This window comes from Taudactylus pleione, unplaced genomic scaffold, assembly GCF_031769625.1.
Source record: "Taudactylus pleione unplaced genomic scaffold, aTauple2 ptg000203l, whole genome shotgun sequence".
In the NCBI taxonomy this organism is placed as follows: Eukaryota; Metazoa; Chordata; class Amphibia; order Anura; family Myobatrachidae; genus Taudactylus; species Taudactylus pleione.
In genome coordinates, this window is record NW_028284605.1 from 10,085,814 (window position 1) to 10,110,799 (window position 24,986).

The 24,986-nt window shown below is 46.3% G+C and overlaps 1 protein-coding gene across 2 annotated transcripts in view; it reads right to left on the reverse strand.

Annotated features, from left to right (window-relative positions):
* LRRC75A (leucine rich repeat containing 75A) overlaps positions 1-24,986 on the reverse strand; it is a 398,941-nt gene that overhangs the window by 118,995 nt on the left and 254,960 nt on the right. For both annotated transcript variants that reach the window (XM_088477814.1, XM_088477813.1), the window contains one exon: positions 2,680-2,792. In XM_088477814.1, the coding sequence (XP_088333940.1) occupies positions 2,680-2,792 (113 nt within the window). The remainder of the gene's footprint in view (positions 1-2,679; positions 2,793-24,986) is intronic.

Sequence of the window (24,986 nt, forward strand, 5' to 3'; positions counted from 1 at the left end):
GACCCGGGGGTGCAGATGGCACCCTGCCCCCCAGCCCAGCCCCTACTCTGTATATATATATATATATATATATATATATATATATATATATATTTGAGAGTGCCGCACCTTAGTATATCCTTATGGCTTTTGTGGCTTCTGTATGATATATATATATATATATATATATATATATCTATATATATATATATATATATAGATATATGTATAGATATATTTCTATATATATATATATATATATACAAACAATCTACTGCCCGATCACTGTGTCCAGCAGTGATCGGGACAGAAGCGGAGCTTGAGCAGGGAAGAGGACTGGGAGGGAGGAGGTATCAGGTGCCCGGCTCAGGGATAGAAGCAGCTGCCGAGATTGGAGGAGGAGGCCGGCCGGCGGGTCACAGGAGCGGCCACCACGCTGGGAGGAGGAGGCCGGCTGGGAGAAGAAGGAGGAGGTAGCCAGGACGCTGAAGCTGCCACTGCTGACGCCCATCGCGCTGGAGGTGAATGACGGATTCGGGATGCAGGAGCCATTGCGCTGGAAGAAGGAGATGGCCAGGACGCTGAAGCTGACGCCATCGTGCTGGAGGTGGAGGCTGGACCCAGGATACACAATAGCGGTCAGCCGGTAATTGTAAGCAGGAGCAGCCAGATGGTGTGGCGCTGGCTGCTTCTGCTTACAACTACCTACGGAGGAGGGTTACGCAGGCTGCCCGATCACTGCTGGCCACAGTGATCGGGATTTACTGGAGCCTGCATATGCGCCGGTAGGGGGGTGCTGCGAGATGCCCGATCCCTGTGGCTAGCAGTGATCGGGACAAGCTGAAGAGGCAGCCACAGTTGCAGAGGGACCAGCAGGTCCCTCTGATGTAGGCGGCTGCTGGAAGATTAGCTTCCCGCAGCCGCCTAGTGGGCACTTCTGACTGGTCGTATCAGATACGACCATGTCAGGGAAAGCCCAGCCAGGTGCGGTCGTATCTGATACGATCGTGCCAGGCAAGTGGTTAATGCCTGCAGTACCATGTCTCACCACTGTGTTATTTCACTGCATTGCTTTACAGCTGCTGTAAAATGTGTTGCTTTATGTTTGTTTTCAGGGCCTGATTCAGAGCCGGACGCTCTGAATGAGCGCCGGCTCTGAATCAGGGCGTTTTTTGTTTTTTTAAAGCATCCTCCTGGACGCTCGCATAGCTGTGGGCGAGCGTCCATGATGATGGTCGCGATGGTCAAGACCATCGCGACCAATGGACTTGCGACGAGACCCTGCAGTAGGGTCTCGGTGACCGCAAGCCCTGGAGTAATTTTGGCTCTATCAGAGCCAAAATCACTCCCACTGACATCACTAGTGATATCAGTGGGGCCGGACCCAGACGGTAGGGCAGCCACGCCCCCGGCACGCCCACCAAAGGGGGCGTGCTGTCACTCAACATCGACAGCACGCCCCCTTTGGTGCGAGATCCGGAGCGACAGCTGGCTGTCGCTATCTGGGTCTCGCGCATGCACACGACGGAGCTCCCTCCGTCGTGCGCATGCGCACTAGGGCACCATCGACCTGCTTGCGAGCGCTCAGCGCTCGCGAGCGGGTCTGAATCAGGCCCTCAGTTCATTAAAGATGTTGAAAGCATGCTGACTACAGCTCCTGATCTCCATGTATGTCTGTATGAATGAGCACATACACAGACACTACAGTCATTATATGAAGGCAGGATGAACCATTGCAGAGTAGGAAGCTACTAAGGGCCTGATTCAGACCCGCTCGCGAGCGCATAGCGCTTGCAAGCGGGTCGATGGTGGCCCAGTGCGTACACACGGCGCGTGCCACGCTCGTGCGCAAGCCCCGTAGCGAGTGGAACTTCACTCGCTCCGGGGGTTCGCAACAAAATGGGGCGGCTGTCGATGTTGATCGACAGCTCGCCCCGTTTTGTAGGCGGGTAGGGGGGGTGGCTGCACAAACTGAGGCATTCCCGAAGGAACGTCTGCCGTTTGTGGGCGGCCCTACTGACATCACTCGTGATGTCAGTAGTGGACTTCCTGCTCTATTAGAGCCGGAAGTCCACTCGGCATTGCGAGTGCTGAGACCGGTCTCCTCGCAATGCCGATGGTTGCGATAATCGCGACCATTTCCAGCCCACTCGCACAAGCTGTGGGTGGTCACCCACAGCTTAGTGAGCGGGCAGGAGAGAAAACATTTTTTTAAAAATCCCCGTCCTGATTCAGTGCCTAGTAGAGGGAAATGCTGATGTACTGGAAGTTACTTTGAATACAGATGCACCCAGTTACATTGAGGCTGATCGCACCACAAATGTGCGCACGCATCGTGCCATGTGATTCCCGCCGCCTGTATATGCTACGCTATGGCGCACACTCCCATCGCACCATGTATTCCTATGGAGGTGCGGTCGCATACGCAGTGCGCATATCTGCCCGCGGGCGCGTGTCTCACGCTCTGTGTGGCATGATTCGCCACACCAGCGGCAACAATATAGCTGGCATATCTGTATCTGGGTCACATAAAAGCTCAGGGCTTTTAAAAAAAGGTCATGTGCATACAAAACAAGTAGGGAGGACTGCAGAAGGGAATAAAAACAATCAACATGTTCAATGAAAACACTTGCAGATCCCCCATAACAAGTTTAGGTCTATTAACTCTCAAGAAGTGCTGTGTCTGAAAAGGTGACTCACCAGGCCTGTGGCTTTCGCTTTACAATACCTTGACGTCTCCACTGTGAGTGAGGGCTGAGGTGGTAAGTCAGCTGTCTGCACACTTTCTCCATTGCCCCCAGCGAATCTCCCTCCTGCAATTGGAATAAGAGTCAGATTTAGGGCATATGGTACCATCACATACACACTTCTTTTTCAACTGCTCTAATTCCATTTCTAATGTATTACACAAAGCTAATGTTCAACTGTATGACAGCTATGATGCAGATGAAAGAAAAAAAACACACTTTGGATCATTAAATGCAGTATAGAAGTTCACACACCCAACGTAACATGTGTTGCTTAGTGTGTGAGCCTTTAAAGAAACTAAAGGGTGAAAATTGGATAAACTTGGGAGAATTTACCTTCATGTGTCACAAGCATAACTGGACTATTTTTATGACTGGCAAAGGGTGGCATTAAGTCAGTATTTCAATGGAAAGATGTCTGAATACCAATGAGCATACATTAAAGTGGCTGTGCACCTCAGGGTGACTTTAAATGATTGCCTTGGGCATGTTCTCCTGCAATGTTTACTAAATACATTGCTTTATCTTTCTGGCTCTTCATCCGTGCACAAGGCACAGTTTTAATTTTCACTCCCTGGCATGTGTCACAGCACTGCTGTGCTCTATGCATTAACTGTAGTAGGTATAGTAGTATTCAGAGACCAGCTCTGCCTCCTGATCTAGGCTAAAGAAAATAAACATTAGTAAAGGTTGCATGAGGACACAGGTGTTGAAAACCTCTTTGGGTCATTGCTAATGGGCATCCAATATACCATTCATTATATTCCTGATTACACCATACACCACACTCCATCTGTATTGTTAGCCTTTCACAAAGTGTGACATGATTAACTGCTCCATTTATATTATCACGCCAATTTAGTTATCTCTAGGTGGAAAATCCCTAAACGTTAATAGTTTAATACACAGACATCTAATACCCCTTTTCCATTGTTACAATAACCCAGGTTATTACCCGGTCCACCCGAGTCACAGCTCGGTGTAAAAGGGTCCTTGAAAAATAACCTCGGTTGAGGGATCCGTGAATCCGACCCTGGTCACTACCAGGTTTGAACCTGATAAGCAACCGTGTAATGATGCAGTGTAAATGGTGCGACCCGGGTCACGATGAGTCCGGTCATGCCTCAAACCAGTGTATTGGCTGGATTCAATCCACGATGCACTGTAACGTTGGCAAACCCTGGACACGGAAGACCTGGGTCCGGTGTGCGCAGATGTACCCAGGATATAACCCAAGTCCAGCTGCCGCTGTCAAAGGGGTAAAACCTGGCCTCGACCTATGCTCAGTCCGTGTCCAGTGTCCTGGGTTGGAGGCGGGTTTTTGCTGGAATAGGGGTATAATAAAGTAATTTACCATATTAATTGTATTTGTACAAGTTGCTTAGCATTGAACTGAAGGCTTTATGTGATGTCATAGTGATTTAATAAGGTTTGTAGACCAGGTGGATAATAATAGCACAGTTGCTAACCCTTTAAAAATTGTTTCATATTATTCAGTAAAAAAGAAAAAATAGGGGCACAATAATTTGCTTTTACAAACTTGTCTAGAAGTGAAACTAGTGTCAGTACCTACAATAAAATGGAGTTCAAGAATTTTATATTTGAGTTTTACAATATTACCCATACCTACCGACCTTCTAGACATCAAATCCGGGAGCAGGTTAGGCCCCGCCCCTTTCAATATTGCCATGTTTAGCCCCGCCCCCTCCTTGCTACCCGCAAATTCCCTATTAATTCTCTCCATCCTGCCAGCTTCACTAGGAAGTGGGCAGGCTGCGGGAGGTATCTCTACACTTCCGGGGGTGCGGAGGGTTACCCAAAAAATCAGTAGCCTTCCGCGACTTCCGGGAGTGTAGGCAAATATGATACTACCTAATTTCAATCTTACTCTCATAGTGGTCTATTTGGGGCAAAAAGCCCTATCTTTGGTGAAAACCCTAATTTGCCCTAAATATCAACAGCGATAGCTATGCTATAAGTTACACTGGGTCTCGTTGTTGATCGCTTACGAGTAAACAGAAGTATGAAAATAATGAAGCACAGTTGACAAACTTTACTACAATGACACTTGAATGTGATTATAGGCACAAATTCAGTGCCTATGAGACTAGTATTTGAAACCACTAACACAAAATACATCAAAAGACTTGATAAGCGACTTATGTGGTAAACTGATAGTGGACAGACAGGAGGTAAAGGAAGAGAGGACACTGTCTATTAGAGCTTACATTCCAGAAAGAGGAAGTAGTGAGAGACATTAACTGGGATGGAGGGGATATAAGGGTGTAGGATGGGGTAGGGTAGGCAAGTAAGAAGAGTTGGGTTTTAAGTAGAGATGAGCGGTCCGGTTTTGGCTCGGCTACATTGGATCTGGAAAACGAATCTTATTGGTATCCAGCTGTCACGTTTTAGTAACATGCAGAAGATGCTGCTCCTGCTTTGCTTGTTATTGTGGCGAAGCAGATAGCAGCTACCGCGCTGTTTACTAAGAAGTGCTGTGCCGCAGAGGGTGAATGAAGAGTCACCCCCTCTGCGATTTTAGCACATGAGCGTTTTGAATGACAGCTGTGCATGCGCAGTATGTGTAATGGGACCCATACATCAGGCAGCTATCGTGGCAATTCACTGTTCTGACGATGCCTGGGTGGGAGCATTGATGAAATACAACATGCTGGACAATCCCGATTCTGCACCAAAACTTATCGGAATCGGCAAGTCAGGGATTTTTAACATACTGTATTTTACCAATTCCCTGACAGATCGCCATTATCAATGCCCACTTAACGGCGTTTTTGATCTGCAGATCGGTTTGGCATCACTAGAATGGGAAATCGGCCTGTACTGTAGATGTATGGCCCGCATAAGCTGCAGAGGACTCACCTTATGTCTCCCATGCAGCTGCTGCTATATGGGAATTTTTTTTGTCCAATCTTTATTAACAAACGGACAAATATGACAGAACTAACTTCCTGCTTCCCTCTCTCTCATGTGAGGAGAAGCAGATATCGGCAGCTAGAGGTGCAGAAGACGCCCAATGGAAAGTTAAATTTTTTATTAGTAATAGCTGGGTCACTTGGGCCCACCATACTGTAGTAGGTGCCTATGGCGATGCCAATATACTCGCCTGCTATTAGCGCTTGCAGGCAGTAGGCAGAAATTCCTTTGCTACATATCAAGAAGCGATAAGTACATGGGTTTACTCTGTCTCTTTAATTTTCCTCCTCTTAGTAAATAGGGGCCCTATGTCATAGATTAAAGGTTGGGGAGAGTTTGGTAGAGCAAGGTAAGGCGCTTCACATGCAGGCTGCAGCATGGGAGAAATCTTAGGGTTGGGAGGGGGTTATTAGAGGGGTAGGGAGGCAAAGGCCAGAGATGTGGTGGAGCAGGGATGTATCTAGCGAGGGCTTTGTAAGTGAGGATGAACAGCGTGAGCTGAATTCTGGAGGGAATGTGGAGCCAGCAAAGGCATCTACAGTGAGCAGCAGGAGTGATGTGAGTCTGAGAAGATGACTATTCTAGCCATGGCATATAGCACTGATGGGCAACATGTTGAACTCCAGATGCTGTGGAACTACACATCCCAGTATGCCCTGCTAAAGTTTTGCTGTTAGGGCATGCTAAAAATTACTTCACAGTTCAGTTGTTATTGAGCTGAGGAGTTGACACATACATTCATCATGTCTGGCAGTGATTCTGGACAAGCTGTTATTCCCCTCACACAGTCCTGCAACAGGTGTTTGGCTGGAATAAAGGAGTGAGAGATTATTGTGGGAGGATTGTGTACCCTGTGTACCAGAAATGCAGGATTACCTGCTGGGCCCAGCTCTTCTGAAAAGCCGCCCTGGGCTTGTTTTGCACAAGCACTAACTACCCTGATGGGTCGGCTTGCTACACCTCAAGTGGCCCCACAATTGGGGTACACTCCGCAGATAGCTATGTCATCTGCGTCACAGGGAATTCCCCGACAGTTGGTTTGGCTCATAATATGCCTTTACAACCTTCTCCCTACCAGGCGTCACCTGAACCTGTATGGGTTAATACTCTCTCCAACCTGATGGAGGTGTTACAGGGGGAGTCCTTCCAGTGTACCAGGAAGGAGGTACTGGCGTCCCAGTCCACTTACTATCATGATGACGTGTCGACTGATGATGGGGAAATTCAGGACTTATCTGATTCAGAGCCCCCTCAAAAAGAGACGGAACCAAAGTCCAAAATTTATGTACATGGCCTCATTCGGGCGGTCCGTGTGGCAATGGATATTGGGGACGAGGATAGCCCAGCAGCCAAATCCAGGCATGCTTTCTTTAAGGAAGTCAAAAGCTCAGCGACAGCTTTTCCTCTGTCGGATCAGCTAGTTGAGCACCTGGAGGAAGCCTGGAAAACTCCAAGCAGGAGATTTCAACCACAGAGATGGTTGTAGGCCACTTATCCGTTTGAGGAAAAGTATTTCTCTAAATGGGAAACTCCTCCTCTGGTGGATTCTCATATTACGCACCTTGTCAAAAGTGCGACACTTCCTATGCCGTCCATGACATCATTAAAGGATGTTACGGACAGAAAAGTGGAGGTATGCCTAAAGTCCATTTACTCCCTTTCCTCCCTCTCGGGGGGGGTCGCTAGGCCGGCTATGGCTTTATGCTGGGTGGCCAGGGCCATGGAACATTGGGCTAATGCCTTGGAGGAGTCATCGTGTCTTTGTCCTGCACTGTAATGTACTGTAAGTTACTTGTTTCTTGTTCACCTATTCTATGTACTATGTAAGGCGCTGTGGAACACTTGTGGCGCCATATAAATAAAGGATAATAATAATAATAATAATTACCTGTAAAGGCTACCAGTGAACAATTGAACTGGTATGTTTCCTCAGAGACTCGTATACATATGTGAATGAAGCTGCTGTGGATGTTAGTCTCCTGACATCTCGCATTTCATGGGCTGCAGTATAAGCTAGACTCTCTTTGGTTGTGATCTTGGAGCGCAGATGCTAAGTCCAAGAAAGGATTAGAAGGTTTACCCTTTAATGACCAGGTCTTATTTGGACAAGCTTTGGTCAAAATCGTGGACACTTTGGCTGCCGCCAAGTCGGCCTGCTTACCCTCGGCCCCAATGCCGTCGGGATCAGGAACTCAAGTCCTTTCGGACTTTTCGTCCTCAGAGTAAGGCCAAGGTTCAGTCCTTTCCCAGACCGTCAGGAACTAAGAAGGTCACGAAGCCCAAGAAACAGCCTTGGGGTGCCAGGCGCCCAGCTGCCAAGCCCGACGCTAATGCTGCAGCCTGACGGGGCGGGCCTCTCCTTGGGGGACCCCAAGATGGGAGGCCGACTTCTTCAGTTCGCCCAGTGTTGGTGTCAAACCACTACAGACACTTGGGTAAGGGAAGTGGTCTCTCAAGGGTATGCCCTTTCCTTCCAGAACAGACCTCCTCATGAATTCTTCCCTATGGGACTTCAGAGGGATCAGGAAAAGGCATTGGAACTGCAGAAAGTTATACGATCTATGCTCCTGCAGGGAGTTATAGTTCCGGTACTTACTCCCCAGAGGGGAATGGGGTATTATTTCACCCTCTTTTTGGTTCCAAAACCGAATGGTACATACAGGCCTATCCTAAACCTCAAGTCCTTGAACAAGTTTCTCTGAGTGCCTCGGTTCAAAATGGAAACCCTGTGATCGATTATACTGGCTATGGGACCTGGGAATTTTATGGTGTCTCTGGACATTCAGGATGCATACCTGCATGACCCGATAGCCTCAGCTCACCAGAGGTACCTCAGGTGCGCAGTGTTACAACAACACTTCCAGTTTCAGGCCTTGCTGTTCGGACTGTCTACGGCACCCAGGGTATTCACAAAACTTATGGCAGTAAGGGCGGCCCAACTGCGGCTGCAGGGGATCTGTCTATTACCCTACCTGGACGACTTGCTGCTGTTAGCCAGGTCTCCGGATTTGCTTCTTCAGCATCTACAGCTGACGATAACAGTGATGCAAAGTCACGGATGGTTGATCAACTGGAAGAAGTCCTCGCTGACGCCCTCAAAGAGGATGCTACATCTTGGAGTGTTGTTGGATTCTCAGCAACAGAGGATTTTGTTAACTAGGGACAAGATAACCACACTACAGCAGCAGGTTCGCAGCTGCTTACACAGTCGCCGGGTGTCGATTCATTCGGCAATGCAATTACTGGGCTCCATGGTGTCGACATTCGACATGGTGGGTTATGGCCAGTTTCATTCCCGGCCTCTACAGACACTGATCCTTTCCAGATGGGACGGGTCTCCACGTCGTATACGAACCCAGACATTGGTACTGTCTCTGGAGGTACGTCTTTCTCTGACTTGGTGGCTACTCACAGGTCATCTCACCAAGGGCTGCCCTTTTTGGATACCGGAGTGGGTCCCGTTTGACAACAGACGCCTGTCCCCGGGGTTGGGGTGTAGTGACAGGTTCACACCTCTTCCAAGGAAGGTGGACAATAGAGTCCGTGCTTCCAATAAACATATTTGAACTCAGGGCAGTTTTAAGGGCTCTTCAGCAAGCAAGGCTCATACTTCACAGAAAACCTGTGCAAGTCCAGTCAGACAACGCCACCACAGTGGCATACATAAACCGCAAAGGAGGCACTCGAAGTCAGGCGGCATTAAGAGAAGTGTCCCGCATCCTGACTTGGGTGGAGGAAAATATCCCAGCCATATCGGCGGTGTTTATCCCGGGAGTCCTGAACTGGGAAGCGGACTTCCTAAGCCGTCACGACGTACATCCAAGGGAATGTTCACTTCACCAGGAAGTATTTCAGCTACTGGTGGACAAATGGGGCCTTCCCGAAGTAGATCTGATGGCATCTCAGCACAAACACAAGTTGCCAAGGTACGGCTCAAGGACACAAAACATGGGGGCTCTGTTGGTAGACGCTCTGGCGGTCAAGTTGACCTTCCAGTTCGCGTACCTCTTTCATCCATTCTCTCTTCTGCCTCGGGTGATTCGGAAGTTCAAGCAGGAAGGAGGTACGCTGTTGCTGGTGGCTCCAGGGTGGCCCAGATGTCACTGGTATGCAGATCTTCAGGGTCTGTCCATAGACACCCCAATGCTGTTGCCTCAACATCCGGACCTGTTGTCCCAAGGTCCTTGCCTCCACCCGGACCTGAGTCATCTGTCTTTGAAGGCGTGGCTTTCCAGGCTGCCCTCTTGAGTTCCAGGGGTTTTTCCAGCTCGGTGGTAAACACCATGCTCAGAGCTCGCAAGCCTGCTTCAGCGAGAATTTATCATAGAGTGTGGCATACATTCTTTGAATGGTGTCGCCCCAGAGGTTATAATCCTCAAACATCTGGATTATCCAGGATTTTAGCATTTCTACAGGCAGGCTTAGATCACGGTCTTCGCCTTGCTTCTCTGAAGGTGCAGGTTTCTGGTACTGTTTCACCGTAGGATTGCTATCCTTCCACATGTACACACCTTTATGCAAGGGATGCTTCGCATCCAACCTTCTTTTATCCCACCAGTGGCTCCGTGGGATTTTACTTTGGTCCTTAGGGCTCTACAAGGATCGCCATTTGAACCACAGGGCTCTGTGGATTTAAAATGGCTTACTATTAAAACTGTGTTTCTTCTGGCCATTGCTTCAGCCAGAAGGGTTTCACATTTGGGGGCTCTTTCATGTCGTCCTCCCTTTCTGATTTTTCATAGGGACAGGGCGGTTCTTCGTACTCGCCCTGGTTTCCTGCCTAAGGTGGTATCCAGCTTCCACATTAATGACGAAATTGTAGTGCCAGCCTTTAACACCCCAGACCTCTCATCTAGTGAGGCCTCCTTGGATGTGGTACGGGCCCTAAAGGTCTATGTGGACCGTACCAACTCATTTTGGAAGTCGGACTCATTGTTTGTCCTTTTTGGTTTCCGAAAGAAAGGATGGCCTGCCACTAAGCAGACGTTGGCAGGCTGGATTCGCCTGGCAATATCAGAGGCTTACATTCATGAGGGCCTTTCTGTTCTGTCCTCTGTCAAAGCTCACTCTACTCGGTCTGTGGGTCCCTCATGGGCAGCTCGTCGTGGCGCCTCAGCTGTTCAGCTGTGTAAGGCAGCCACTTGGTCTACTGTCCATACATTCCTAAGGTATTATGCATTTGATACCTTTGCCTCTCAGGATGCCTCCTGCGAGCGGCGAATTTTCCTCTCTGCACAGGAGCGTCCCCACCCTTAAGGAGACTGCTTTGGGACATCCCCAATGTCTCCTGTGGAGCCCTATGGACCCTGCAGTAGAAAATAAGAGATATGGTAAGACCTTACCTTTGTTATCTCTATTTCTATGAAGTCCATAGGGATCCACAGGACTCCCACCCTGTCGCTCCTGTGCTGCAGATGGGCTATATTCTGGTCACCGGTTTTCCGTCTCCTTCTGTTTGTGAGAATGTGATACTTGTGTGTTCCAGAAGTTCTTTCTTCTTTCTTCTCCTCCTCCGGCCATTGGCTTGTTACGAAACTGAGATGCCTTGGCATGGGGGCGGGGTATAGGAGAGGGACTTGGTGCATCCTGGGAGCACAATTTTAACTATTGAGGTGCTCGACGACTGACGTCATCAGCCTATACCCCTAGGTCTCCTGTGGATCCTTATGGACTTCATAGAAATAGAGATAAGAAAGGTAAGGTGTTATCTTACCTCTTATTTTCTCTGCACAACAAAAATACATTTTAATATAATTTGCCCATGTGCAATGAGCAGAATTTGCTTTTTTATATGTAATATGTAATATATGTAATCTCCCATATGTTGATTGTATACTTCTGAATTCCATCAGTTTGATTCAAAAGAATGTGTTAAGCTTAGTGCTATTCCTATAGCTGATAACAGTACAGCACAGCTAAACCATTTTGCCTTTGTAATCATCTTGCAACTATTTGGCGAATACTGTAGCACGTGTCATTTTCTCTTGAAAATAATACTACATTGTAATTTATTACCTACTTCTTAAAGAGAAATTGAAAGGTGTGAAAATACATTTGGGAAAACACAGCTGGAAAAACAGCCCAGTGTATTGTTTATGAATTAACCCAGTAGTTCAATCAACATATATGTACAATATTGTGCAATGATGAATAAAAAAACTGTGTAAATTGATTTAAAAACATAAAGATGGAAAAAGCTGTAATATAGCTCTGCTATTTACAGACCAGTGACCATGACAGTCACAAAGAGGCAATGCGATGACTGCACTGATTCATTTGATAAGTGACACTTGTAGACGTGTGTGCGACATAGGGCCGAATTCAATTAGTCCCTGTAATTTAACGGGGATAAAAAAAAGGGTGATAGCCTCTGCCTTTAACACCTGGGGCTATTCATTTCCAGACCCTTTTTCACCCAAGCCCCTTTTTAAAGCCCTTTAACTTAACGTATTAACGGGCGTTAACACAAAAAATCCATGATAAGTTCACAGACCTGTGCGATAACGGTCGCGGCACCCGTTAACATTCTCTTTAACGAGTATTTCTTTACGAGTCTGATCAGACCCCCCAAAAAAGCCCTGTTAAGTGAAGCCTGCAGGCTGCCTTCAGGGCTAATTGAATAGCCCCAGGGGATCAATTAGCCTGTAGTAATTTACAGTGGAAGAAGATGCAAAAAAGAAACTTGGTGCAAGCAAAGTTGTACCTGGCGTGCCGAGAGGGGCTCCTTGGCGTGACTGCAGCAAAAACGTATGAGGACACATTTGTAGGCCCTATATCATACTTACCGACATTTGAAGTCTTTTGTTTGGGAGAAGACTCCATCCGAAGATGCAGGTAGGCAGTGATAGGGGCTGAGCTGCACAAAGCGCCATTAAACCCCGCCCCTCATAACAAAATGCTGTGAATCACGGACATTTGAATAGGGGGCTGAGCCAAATAACGCGATTATCGTAGAATCGCGTCATTAAGCCCTGCCCCCTCCGGACGGATCGCGGAATCGCGGTTCTCTTCATTCTGCCCACTTCACTAGGAAGTTGGCAGATTGCGAGAGAAGTGGCTACTCTTCCGGGGGTGCGGGGGGTTACCCAGAAAATCGTGAGGCTCCCACAGGTGCCGGGAGAGTAGGCAAATATGTCCTATTTTCTCTTATTATTTTAAATATACAGTGTCCTTGGCGACTCCAAGCTTAGTAGGACATGTGACTAGAATTATAATAAAATAATGATCTGTTTATTTAATTGACTAGTTAAATTAATGATGTGCTTATATGGTAATTATTATTTGTTTTAAGTCTACACTTGTTTATTTTGAATGATTTGTTTATTAGCTATCATAGGAGTATTTACTATAATTAGTTTTTTTTTGTGTTGTTACTTGGTAATGTATGACTATTGTAAGCATAATTGCTTGTCCTGCACTCTTCTTAAAAGCATCTTGAAACTGTCAAACAATTTCCATTTATGTTAATATGCAGCATTTTGCAGAAACATTATTTTGGGGGATTTTTTTTTTATTATTATCTTCTAAATTTAGAAATGGGTTAAAAAAATAGGAGTGGGGAAGACAGGTAAAAATATTTTAAAAGCAATTATTGTTTGGTAAAATAATTTCTGGTGGAATATTCCACAATAACATAACCCCTTTTATTGTATTGCAACAACAGCGTGGCAGTCGTATAGAAATGGCGCAGAGTGACTGGTTCAGCTAATAGACTACGAGCCTCATTTAGAGTAAGACTGTGTCGGCGATATCGGCATGATATGTTGTTTCCAGGCAAATTGGAACTAAATATCGCGTGGATCGAACAATGTGTATGCCTGATTGCGCTCTCCTGCGGGTCATTGATGACATCTTCTCGTTGGCTGTGCTGCGCGGTCAATCAAAAAATATCATGTACAACCCCATGCTTCTGGATGCGGCCACTGAACGATATATTGCGTGGTTGTGCGCTATATCTTTCAGTGTGTGTTGCGACCGTAATGTTGTTCTAATGTGTACCCGACCTTAGAAGTAATCCAGCCAGTAGGTGCAATTTTGCTCCTGGACAGGGTTGATTACGGGGGACTTCATAGCTCAACTCAAATTGCAGTGTAAAAATAATGCTGCCCTGTATTTACTTCATGCCAAGGAATGCAGTATTTTCCTTGCATGTAAAAAAAATGCAACATGGTTTGTCCAGGAGCAAAGTTGCACTCTTTGGAGCGGTTTCAGAATTGCATGCAAGTCAGCCACAATTTGCACTCGCACTGCTTGTACGGATCTAATGCTGATAACAGCCCATATGCAGAAGTGCACAGACCACCCGATCTATTAATTTGTAGGAAAAGCCATCATCATTATGAGCTGGCACTTGTACTAGCCCTATACTTGATGCAAAACATCCACCTGACATCAGATGGGTCTCTGAGTTTTCACAGCTGTGCATAGCTCAAATTTCCGCCTACAAGACAAACCTTACTCTATTCTATGTGACAACACCATTCCACCCAGCTACGCACATTCACCACATTCACTGAGATTACTCATAGATAAATGCACCTGGCTATGGAGCATCCAAAGCTCCACCCGCAACCCCTTTAGCTAGATTTGTTCTTAATTCTAAATGGTACCTTAATTCATAACACACAACTTTTCAAGATGGGTATCAAGGACAAATGTGCTCACCACATGCAAAGTGGGCATGGTTAGATGCCATGGGAACTTGACTAAAGCTGGGTACACACTGAGACACTGTTGGCACGATATGTCGTTTCCGGCCGAATCAGTACGACACATCGTCCGTATCGCTCGGTGTGTACGGCCAATATGTATGCTCCCACAGCTGCATGCAACATCATCCGGTCGGCCAAACTGCACGTCCAAGCAGACATTATCGCATGCGGCCCCACTTCAGGTAATGAAGGACGTAACGAGGGATCATTCCATCATTCATTACCTCGTTCTGAAGTGTACCCAGGATCCGACATGTCAGGGCGACATATCGGCTGGGTACACATCGCTCAGTGTGTACCCAGCTTAACACTTCCGACATGCTGGACAACCCTCATGCCTTTCCTCTCCCCGTCATATCGTACCGCGGGTACACATTGAGCGATGTAATGAAGGATGGAAAGATCCCTCGTTCCGTCCATCATTACCTGCAACGGCGCCGCATGCAATATCGCCCGGTTGTTAGTGCAACACGGGTGACCGCGGGAGTTCGCAAATAGTCCGTACACACTATGCGATCTGCACGAGCTATCGGTCCGATCCGCGTCAGAACGATAGATCGTCTAATGGATCGCATAGTGGCGTAACTATTCCCTTGGTGCCTAAATCCAACTGTCCCCCTTGGTGCCTAAACCTTACTGTCCAGTAAGTACCTAAACCTAACCTTCCCTTCCGCAGCTTAACTTTAAGCCTCTGGTAAGTGCTTAACCCTAACCCCAACCCTAAAAAAAATAAATGTATCAACCATTTCTGTGTCGACCATTTCCTTGTCGACCTTTTGAACCTGTCAACTTCCTGTATTGTCTACCTTTTGTCATGCCAACCTTCTTCGATGTCGACCATCTGGTGTCGACCAAATGACTGTTGACCTTTTTATTGACAAACTTTCAAACGGAACCCCAGCAAAACAGGATATTATTCTGAGTGTGCTCTCTGCATATACTCCCAAACAATTTTTGGGACCTTCACCCATTTAACAAGGTCAAGGCTTTTCAGTGATGTGTGTAAATCTCCCAACAAGCACCTGCAGTATATTAAGCTGATTGAGCAACTACCATATTTTTTGCTTGCAGTTTGGAGGCATGAAAGGAGTCAGCATTAGGAGGAGGTGCTGATCCTTATAGTGCCATGTGGAGGTTATTTGGGGTACCTCCAAGGTAAGTTAGCTCTCAGCTCATACATGTACTGTTATCATGCAGTACATCAATTTGTTATTATATGACCCAGAGTGGGTGCTACTATTATGTAGCAATAATTATTTTGGGGTGAGCGTTTGGGAGTGGGGCCCCCGGGATTGTTCTGGCTGGACCTTGCTCATGGCATCACCACTTAATTCACATAGAATATTTTTTCACTTTTCTATGTGTTTGTGTATTATTTATGTCATTTTAATTCTTTTACATCTCATTAACACTTATTGATTTATCTTTACACACCTATCCTTTAACACTTCACTATCACCTTTTTTCCCCTTTTCGTGTGATGCCCTGGGAGTGGTGCTTGGCTGGAATTTTTTGGGGTGCCTTGCTTCTCGGACGTGAACCCCTTAATTTTAGGGACGCTGGTATAGAGGAGCCTTGACGACGGCCCAGCGCTTATTCATATATTTGCAAATGTATGTAAACCAATACCTCTGAATTTCTATTATCATGTAGGATTCAAGTATTTTTGATTTATCTGCAGTGTGCTGGAGGGCAATTTTATTTTTTCTGTGTTCAGTGTAAACCCCGCCCTTTACAAGCACCTGCAGTATATTAAGCTGATTGAGCAACTACCATATTTTTTGCTTGCTGTGTAAATCTCCCATACTGAGCTATAAATAATGACTGCACTATTTAGAAAAACATATAGGACCTCATTCAGAGTCAGACGAAGCGGCCGAAGCGGCCGCACGGTCGTACGGGAAAAGGGGCCGGATATGCAAATGATTCCCTCGCAAGTTGCGTCCCTAAGTTCGGATCGGTAGCTGGCCGACCAAGGGGAGGAAGCGGCCGGAATTCATAAAAATACGCCCCCTTCTCGTACGCACTGCACGTCATCTCCGGGCATATAAGGATTAATCGAGACTATCGGGAACCATCTGAACTGGTCGTAGAGCTTAAGGTTGACCATACCCTCTCTTAAGCTCTACGATCATGTCAGTGTAAAAACCTCCCATGTCACATGTGCCATGACGCTACTTTGTTAATTATGCACTCCCATAAACCGTATGCACTCCCATAAAACACTGTTCGCAAAATTAGGCACGCCTGCGTTAGGATCTCCACCCCCCCGTTTTCAAGCACCTTCCCCTGTTACCACCCACAAACGCCTCAATCTGTCACTCAAACTACCGACCTGGCTGTGTTCAAGGAGAGAGAAATTTCTGATCGTAGCGGCTAGTTTGCGCACAAGCATTGCGAACTTTACACATGCGCAGCATAGCGAACATCGGTGGCGTACGACCGTGCGGCCGCTTCGACCGAATCTGAATGAGGTCCCTAGTCTCACAAACACTAATGATGTCTCTGGTTATAAATACTAAGAGGCTGCTGGATTCACTAATACTTTTCCAATTGAAATTTTTAAATTATCCAACAGAATTACATTACAAGTGGAAACATAGAGTACCACGAGACTGTGTGATGGTAGTGACCTGACATGGGTAGTCAGGTAGCTATACAGTAGGTGAGCACTACAATCACCTCCTCCTTTTTCCAGAAAGAGCATTCAGGAATCAACGAGCTCTGTCAGGTTTATCCCCTCCCTGGTCAGTTATTTTAGAAGTGCATTGGATGGTAATATTGTGAATACCCTTAAGTAACAGGTAGGAAAATAGTATAACACAATACAGATTTACTGGGCTGTTAAATACGGCTGGGCACAGGGTCCCAGGGGTAAGAATCCCGAGGGTCGCAATGCCGGCTCCGAAATCCCGCCGGTGAAAAGCTCAAAACATATTGGTGAGTACTCTAACCCTAACCCCCCCCCGACCCTAACGCACCCCTTTAGCAGCCTAAAGGCCCCCATACACGGCGTGATAAAGCAGCCGATCCAACTGGTACAATTTGGCTGCTATATAGCACCGTGTATGGGCCTGATGTCGGACCAAACGCGCACCCGTGGGGTCGTACATCGCACCCCCTGATCTTACTGCGGGTTCAGTTGATCAGGGGTTGCGATGTGCGATCCCATGCAGCCCTATGCGGGGAGAGGAGGAGGGGGGAGCTGGCATATTGGGCGGTCGGTCACCCAATTGCACCATGTGTGGGGACCGCCCCATATTTGTCAGGCGTTGGACCCCCCGTCGCGTCGCACGGTGCCTAGTGCACCATGTATGGCCGCCATAACCCTCCCCTCCTACATTCTTACATATTTTTCACACACCTCACCCGCATAACAGACTGGTAGTGTACTGGGGACTTAAATTTGCACAATGCTGCCTGGCAGGATGCATGGCACGGCTCAGTCATATCAGTTCCTAGTTTCTTGCATTTTTCCCAGATTTGAATCTTCTTCGTATGTGCTGATAGTACGCCATACTTGCCGACTATCTGGCTGCCCCTTCCGGGAAGGAGCAGCCAGATCGGCTTGACTGGGAGGCGTGGCCAGCAAACGGTAGCGGGGATTTGCGGGCGGAGCGGGGGGCGGAGCCACGCGATTGCGTAATTTTGGCCCCACTATACACTGCTGATATTACAGGCAGTGTGAAGCAGGGGGCGGGGCCAAAATGACGCGATTCGTCGTGAAGGCCCCCCGCTGCCGTGGATTTTCTTGTAATTTTGGTGGGGGGCAGGAGGGGTCGGCAGCTGTCGGGAGACTTGCCTGCCTTCCCGGGAGGTCGGGAGTGGCACCCAATTTTCGGGAGGCTCCCAACCAAATCGGGAGGGTAGACAAGTATATAGTACGCGAGTCCACCAGCAATGTACTGGATATGCACACCTTTGCATTAGGATTACCAAACAGACACATATTTGGCAAATATTGAGTGAAAAAGCATCATAGTTGCATGTTTCCTTGTATGCCAAACAGGACTATTTGGAGCAAATTGAGAATAGGTCTACGTGGACACATCTGTAGAGGTGGAAATACGCTATGGACTGGCCTGTTTTTGGTGTCAAAATGTACATGGATTAACAGAGTAAACATGTAATCTCACTAGACAGGGGTAACCATGTTATCTCACTGGCAAATCATACTGTATATTGGTCTGAGTGTATTAGTGGTGTGACCCTGGAGTGATCAACTTCCAGTTGAACTGTTAATAGATAGTTTTGCAAGGGTCACAGCCAATAAAAGATACAATTCAATCAGGCCGACCAAAATGCTCTGAAAATGTATTGGCAACGTTGGAAATAATGTATTGGTCAAATATAATTTGATATTGGCCAATTCAGATTAATATTAAATATTAATATTTATACAAAGTAAATAAAGATGAAAGTCAGAGTAACGACAATCTTACTCCTTTTCATTCTGCTCAATGCTTAGTATGTTTTCCATAAAATATCTGTGATCATCCCTGTCCTGCTGAGCTGGCAGATTAGCCAGTTGCCCCCCCCCATCACAAACACCTCACTGACTCCCCAGCACCTGCAGAAGAATCGTCTCACACAAGACCCAGCACAATCGCAGTCTGAGGTTAAAATTAAACTGAGAAATCAAAGGCTGAGTCACCACAGACAGGAGTAAGGATAAAATAAATTAATGCTTCCTATTCAGACTCTAATCTCAGTGCTGTCTCTATGATTAACCCATTTGTTACTCTTACGCAGAACCAGCAAAGCAAATATTTAAAAAAATAAAAATTTGTTATTCTCAGCAAAAATGTACGTTATTAATAATTGGCCTGATTCAGCAGCGGTCGCAATTGCAACTACGTATGCCGATCAAGCGAGTGTTAGCCATTGTGCATGCGTATGGACCACACTGCATGTGCGCGGCGATCCACAGTGATTACGCGTACAGATAAGAATCCATCTCAGAGTGAGTGACAGGCTGTGAGCGTTTGGGAGTGGTGACGGGGGAGTGGTTGCAGAAACGCAGGCGTGGCTGTCCGTTTGAACGCTGTTGCATGGGTGTGCATAAATTAGCCACTGCGATTGCTTACGCAGCTTGAGAGCCTTCTGCGTGCGACGAGACTTGCAATTTCTGCGACGGGTAAAAACTGCTGTAGATGTGCGTGAGGTGCCGATGTGCTTCGATGTTACCGATGTATGCGCAGGACTCCGAGGTATTACGGATGTGAGAAAGCTGTAGTGGGCGTCTCTATGCTGGCTGAGCTGTGGCAGGCACTAGCATATTTTCGCAGCTACATTGTGTGCAATTACGCAGCTGCTATTGCAATTGCAATCCGTGCTGAATCAGGCCCAATTTCATCATTCTGGGAAATCTTATAAAATCTTCATTATGGGAAGACCCCACTGACTAATGTTAACAATAGCATTTATTCATATTTACAGAGGAGATCTACAAATCTGCAATATAATTGGGTCTAGGACGATATTATGAATATAGGGGTTATGGGGTGGCAGTGTTGCATGTTTTTGGCTCATTGCACTAGAGCTGTGGCTGGCCAACAGCGTGTCATGCTCCCTCACACTGACTCTTGCTGGTCACTCTGGGACATAATTAGATAACCCGGGCAGAGAAGTACCTCAAGGCGTGTTAAGCAGAAATAAATGTTATGCTGAATAATAAACATTAATATAATCTTTACAGATAAACAGGATATACTGTACCTTTTACCTACTGTAGGGGACTATTTATTAGGCCCTTTGGACACATAAATAATACGAAACAGCAGTGTTCTCATGATTTAAGTAGAGTGGATATTTACCAATGTCATAAGCAGGAGATACACTGCAGTGCCAAAAGTAATGGGATAGATGCCTAGTATTGTGTTGGACCAACTCTAGCCAGGCGAAGTGCGGAAGACCTATGGAGAGATGTTGACCCATGCCATCTGGATAGCTTCCCACAGCTCCCTGTTATCTGTAGGTACATTACCTTGGGTGCAAATGGATCTCTCCACCACAATCCATAAGTGCTTGAACGTGTTCATTTCGGTAAACATGGTGGCCACGCCATTCGTCAGAGCTCCCCAGAATGATCTTCGAACCAATTCTGGGCAACTTGGGAATTATGACATGGTGCATTACCCTGCTGAAATATTTCATCGTTGTAGGGATACATGAAGTTTATGAAGAGCTGCAAATAGTCATCAAGCAATGTAACATAGTGGTTACCAGTCAACAACGTGTTTAGACAGACTAGCAGACCAACCCATGCCAAGAGAACACACCAAACCATTATGGAACCACCACCAGCCTGAACGGTGCCTTATTGACACTGGGGTCCATGGCCCCATGGGATCTTTGCCACACCGAACCCTACCATCAGCCTGAAACAACTGTAACCCTGACTCATTGGACCACGCTACATGTTGCCAGTCCTGCAGGATCCAGTTGGCAACATCACAAGCCCATTTGAAGCTCTGTGTCCGGTGTTGTAGCCTTAACAGGGGCAATCTGGTGGGTCTTTTGCTCCCATATCCCATGAAAGCTAAAGAATGCTGCCCTACCCTGCTGGATATGTGTCTACTACTCCTGTCACGATCATTAAGGACCCATGGTGGGTCAATGCGCTTTCCATGGTGGGTGGTGTTGCCTTCCATGAGGTATTCTCGGTACACATGTCACCATGTAGATCGAGGAATGTTAAATGTTCGCACAACTTCGGAAATGGAATTTCCATCTGTCGGACACCCACTATCATGCCCCGCTCGATAATTCACGTCGCCTAGCCATGAGCAGCCTAGCCTGTATTCAAACTGACTCAAGAGATGTCAGAATACAACTAATACAGGTCTGGGCATTTTCAAGACGTCACAGTACGGTGATGCCACTTACCATTACCTTTACATAGTGCTATCCCATGACTTTTGGCACTTCTGAATATAACAGATATCTTCTGCATTTGACATACTGTAGAAATCACAGCATAATTTTACAAACTTTGAAAACCAACAGATCAAGTCTTATAGAGTGACACCACCTGAAGAAGAAAGCTACCCCGCTTTTCCTTTTGGATCAGCCCGGCCAGTGAAGGAACTTGCAACCCCTCTACAGTTGGCTGAAACTGAAGCCAATGCCCATCACAATTTCTTTGCACTGCACAAGCGCAGCTGGATGGTCGTAAGCGATGGTTTTACTCCTTTCTCATTGGGCTCTTATTGGAGCACATGTCCTAGCATCTCAAGAATGATAAATATCTCTCCGAAAAAATATGCGACTATAAGGAACTTTGATTTTCAGGGGGGTGCAGTGCATTTCTAGATATATAGGACACTTAGGACTCTATTCAGCAATGTATTTTTTACTTAAATAATGTGGAAATTAGATTTTTCACGTTTTTTAAGAATTTTCACTATTTAGCAAAGGGGTAACAGAGAAGATAGCACAATTATTTTCTCCATTAATACCCATTTCACAGAGTATTGCACTGTAGAGAGCTCTACAGCTATTCAGCAAGTAAAAAAAATGTTAAAATACTCCATAAATCTTTACTTTATATAATGCGATCTAAGAATGGTTCTATATGAAGCAAATCCTTTACTTTCGTGAAAACTGCAGGAAATGAAGGAAATTTTCAGTCCTTGCAGGATCTTGAAACTCTCCTTCCCTGCAGTGTGGCCAGCGGCATATGTATGTCCAGCTCCAGCCTCCCAAAAATGTCTGAATTGATTAAAACTGAATGTGTACATAGGCTTTATATTAGTCTAAATTAGGGATGTGCAGGCTCGTATAGGTTCGAGTTTGCACGTTGAGTTCGGATTTTTCCCTCCAAAAAAACGGAACTCAGAAAGAGGAAAAACGTCATCTTACATGGACGAACATCATCATTCCTGGACTTTTGTCCAGGAATGATGATGTTCGTCCATGTAAGATGACGTTTTGCCTCTTTCCGAGTTCCGTTTTTTTGGAGGGAAAAATCCGAACTCAACGTGCAAACTCGAACCTATCCGAGCCTGCACATTCCTAGTCTAAATACATTTATATTTGTCTACTTTTATATATGTATAGAAGTTGTCAGTGTGATTCCTTACGTGGAAGACCCATGAGTGGCGCCTTTTGTTTTTTCTTATATATATATATATATATATATATATATTGGCAGTATCACCAGAGGTGGCACTGGTGAGCAGCAGATTCTGTGTGGGGCAGGGGAGATCCGCCCACACAGACTAGAAAAGCATTGTGGGAAGATGCCTAATTGCTGCCTTGTGGAGAGAGCTCAGGTGTGGGCTGATGAGGAGGCAGACCAGTCAGGCTGCTGTTGGAGACAGTCCATGTGGGACTGTGGCAGCCAGAGAGCCCAGTGAAGCTGAGCAAGCCATTGGGGGCCAGGAGGCTTGTGTCTGGACCTTGCTGGAGGCAAGGGGGGACCACAAACTCTCAGACTGTGTGACAAGAAAGCAGTGAAGCTGGAGGCTGAGGAAGCCAGGGCCTAAATCTGTAGGATACAGGGAAGGCCACCCAGACTGTATTTTGTAGCTGTGGCAGCCAAGCCAAGCCAGGCTGGAGCCGGCAATAGACCTACAAGAAGCAGGCAGAGACTTTGTTGGCAGACTAGCTGCACCAGGATAGAAACGGCTCAAGAAGTGAGTTAGACGCCTTAAACAGGGGCTAGGTTGTTTATTATTTTCTGTTCATTTGTGTTGTACCTGATTTTCCCTGCTGGAAGTAAAGCACCATCTCATTTATTTTACTTGAAAGCTGTGTGTGGACCCTCATTAAGCACCTAAACACTGCACCAATCCACCCTCTGCTGAGCTAATTACCCCCATATATATATTTATAGGATGCGGTCAATATCCCAACCGCAGGGATTTCACTTGTCAGAATCCCGGCACCAGCATCCCGATCGCTGGAAACTCTAAGGTAAGTAGCGGGGTTGGGGGGAGGGTAGCATTAGGATTAGGCACTAGGGGGGAAGGGTTAGGTTTAGGGTGGAGAAAAGGGGAGGTTAGATTTAGGCACCAGGGGGTGAGGTTAGGGTCAAGCACTGGGGAGGGAGGGTTAGGGTAGTGAGAGGGTGAGGGTTATAATACTGACCAACAAGTGTCCGTATTCTAACCCTGTCGGGATGCCAGCATCGAGATTCTGACCGACATATAATATATATAAGAGGGCTGATTGAAAAGTAATGAGAATGCATATATTTTTCTGTCCCATAGGTAGACATGGCAACGCTATAATGGTTATTATGAAGCTCACTTTAGTCTACTTTGTTTGGTCACAGCGAGTGGAATATCTTCGTACATTTCGTCATGGCGAATGAGGAAGATGTGTCTGAGATTACGTCAGAGATGTGTGATTGAATTTTGTGTTAAACTTGGAAAAATCAGAAATGAACATGAAATGTTACAGCAAGCATTCGGCGGAGAAACAATTAACCGCACTGCAGTATTTTGGTGGTGAAAGCACTTCAAAGAGGGTAATATGCGAGTGACTGATGAAGCACTTTCTGGGAGACCACCCTCCGTGATTACAGATGTCAACATTGCCAGAGCTGCGGAGATGTTGCAAAATTACAGAAGGTTAACTTTACGCAAACTTTTGGCTTCACTTGGCATCTCATTGGAACGGGTTCAGCATATTGTGACAAAGGAACTGAAAATGTATCACGTGTGTGCCAGGTGGGTACCCAGAAATCTCACAGAAAAGCAGATGTGAGGACAAGTTGAATCGTGCAAGAGCACTGTTCGAATATCTGAGAGGAGACCTGATTTTCTGACATCAATTGTGACGTGTGACGAATCGTGGATTCATCATTATGATCCAGAATCCAAACAACAGTCCAGTGTATGGAAACACACAAATTTGCCTCTGCCCCAAAAATTCTGTGTGATTCCTTCGGCGTGTAAAGTCATGCTTCTGCTGTTCTTTCATGCGCATGTTATTATCCTACAGCACTGGGTTCCCAGTGGAAAGAGAATTAATGGTGACTACTATGCAGACGTCCTGAAAACCCATTAGCGTGGAGCCAAGAGGAAGAGAAGACCATATTTGCTGAAGAAACAGTGGTCTTTGCTCCAAGACAATGCCCGACCACATGTTGCTGCTGTTGCATTGGCAGCACTGACTGAAATGAATGGGACAGCACTGGAACAACCTCTATATAGCCCGGACTTAGCACCCTGTGATTTTTGGGCATTCCAAATCCTAAAAAAACTACTGCGCAGAAAGAAGTTTGCTGCCCACACTCCAGGGAAGGAGACGCCCTTAGAAGTGTAAGAAGAGAAGGTCCGCACACGCATACAAACACACACACGCACGCACACACATTCTTTATATAAACATATATGGTTAGGATCAACATTTTCATTTTGTGCATACAAATTACAGCAGTGACTGCAACACAAAATATATGTGAATGGTACGGTTTCAGTTATCTCAAAATATGCAAAGTAGGAAAATGTGAGACAAATCTTTTATCACACAATCATAACTAGAAAAATCCATAGCTTGTTATCTAAATGGCAGAAATCCATTCTTTCTAAGACAAAGCTTCCTAGCTGTTACGGGTGCTGAAAGCAGAGCTGGTGTATAAGCAGCAGGCCACTCTTTTTCTCCT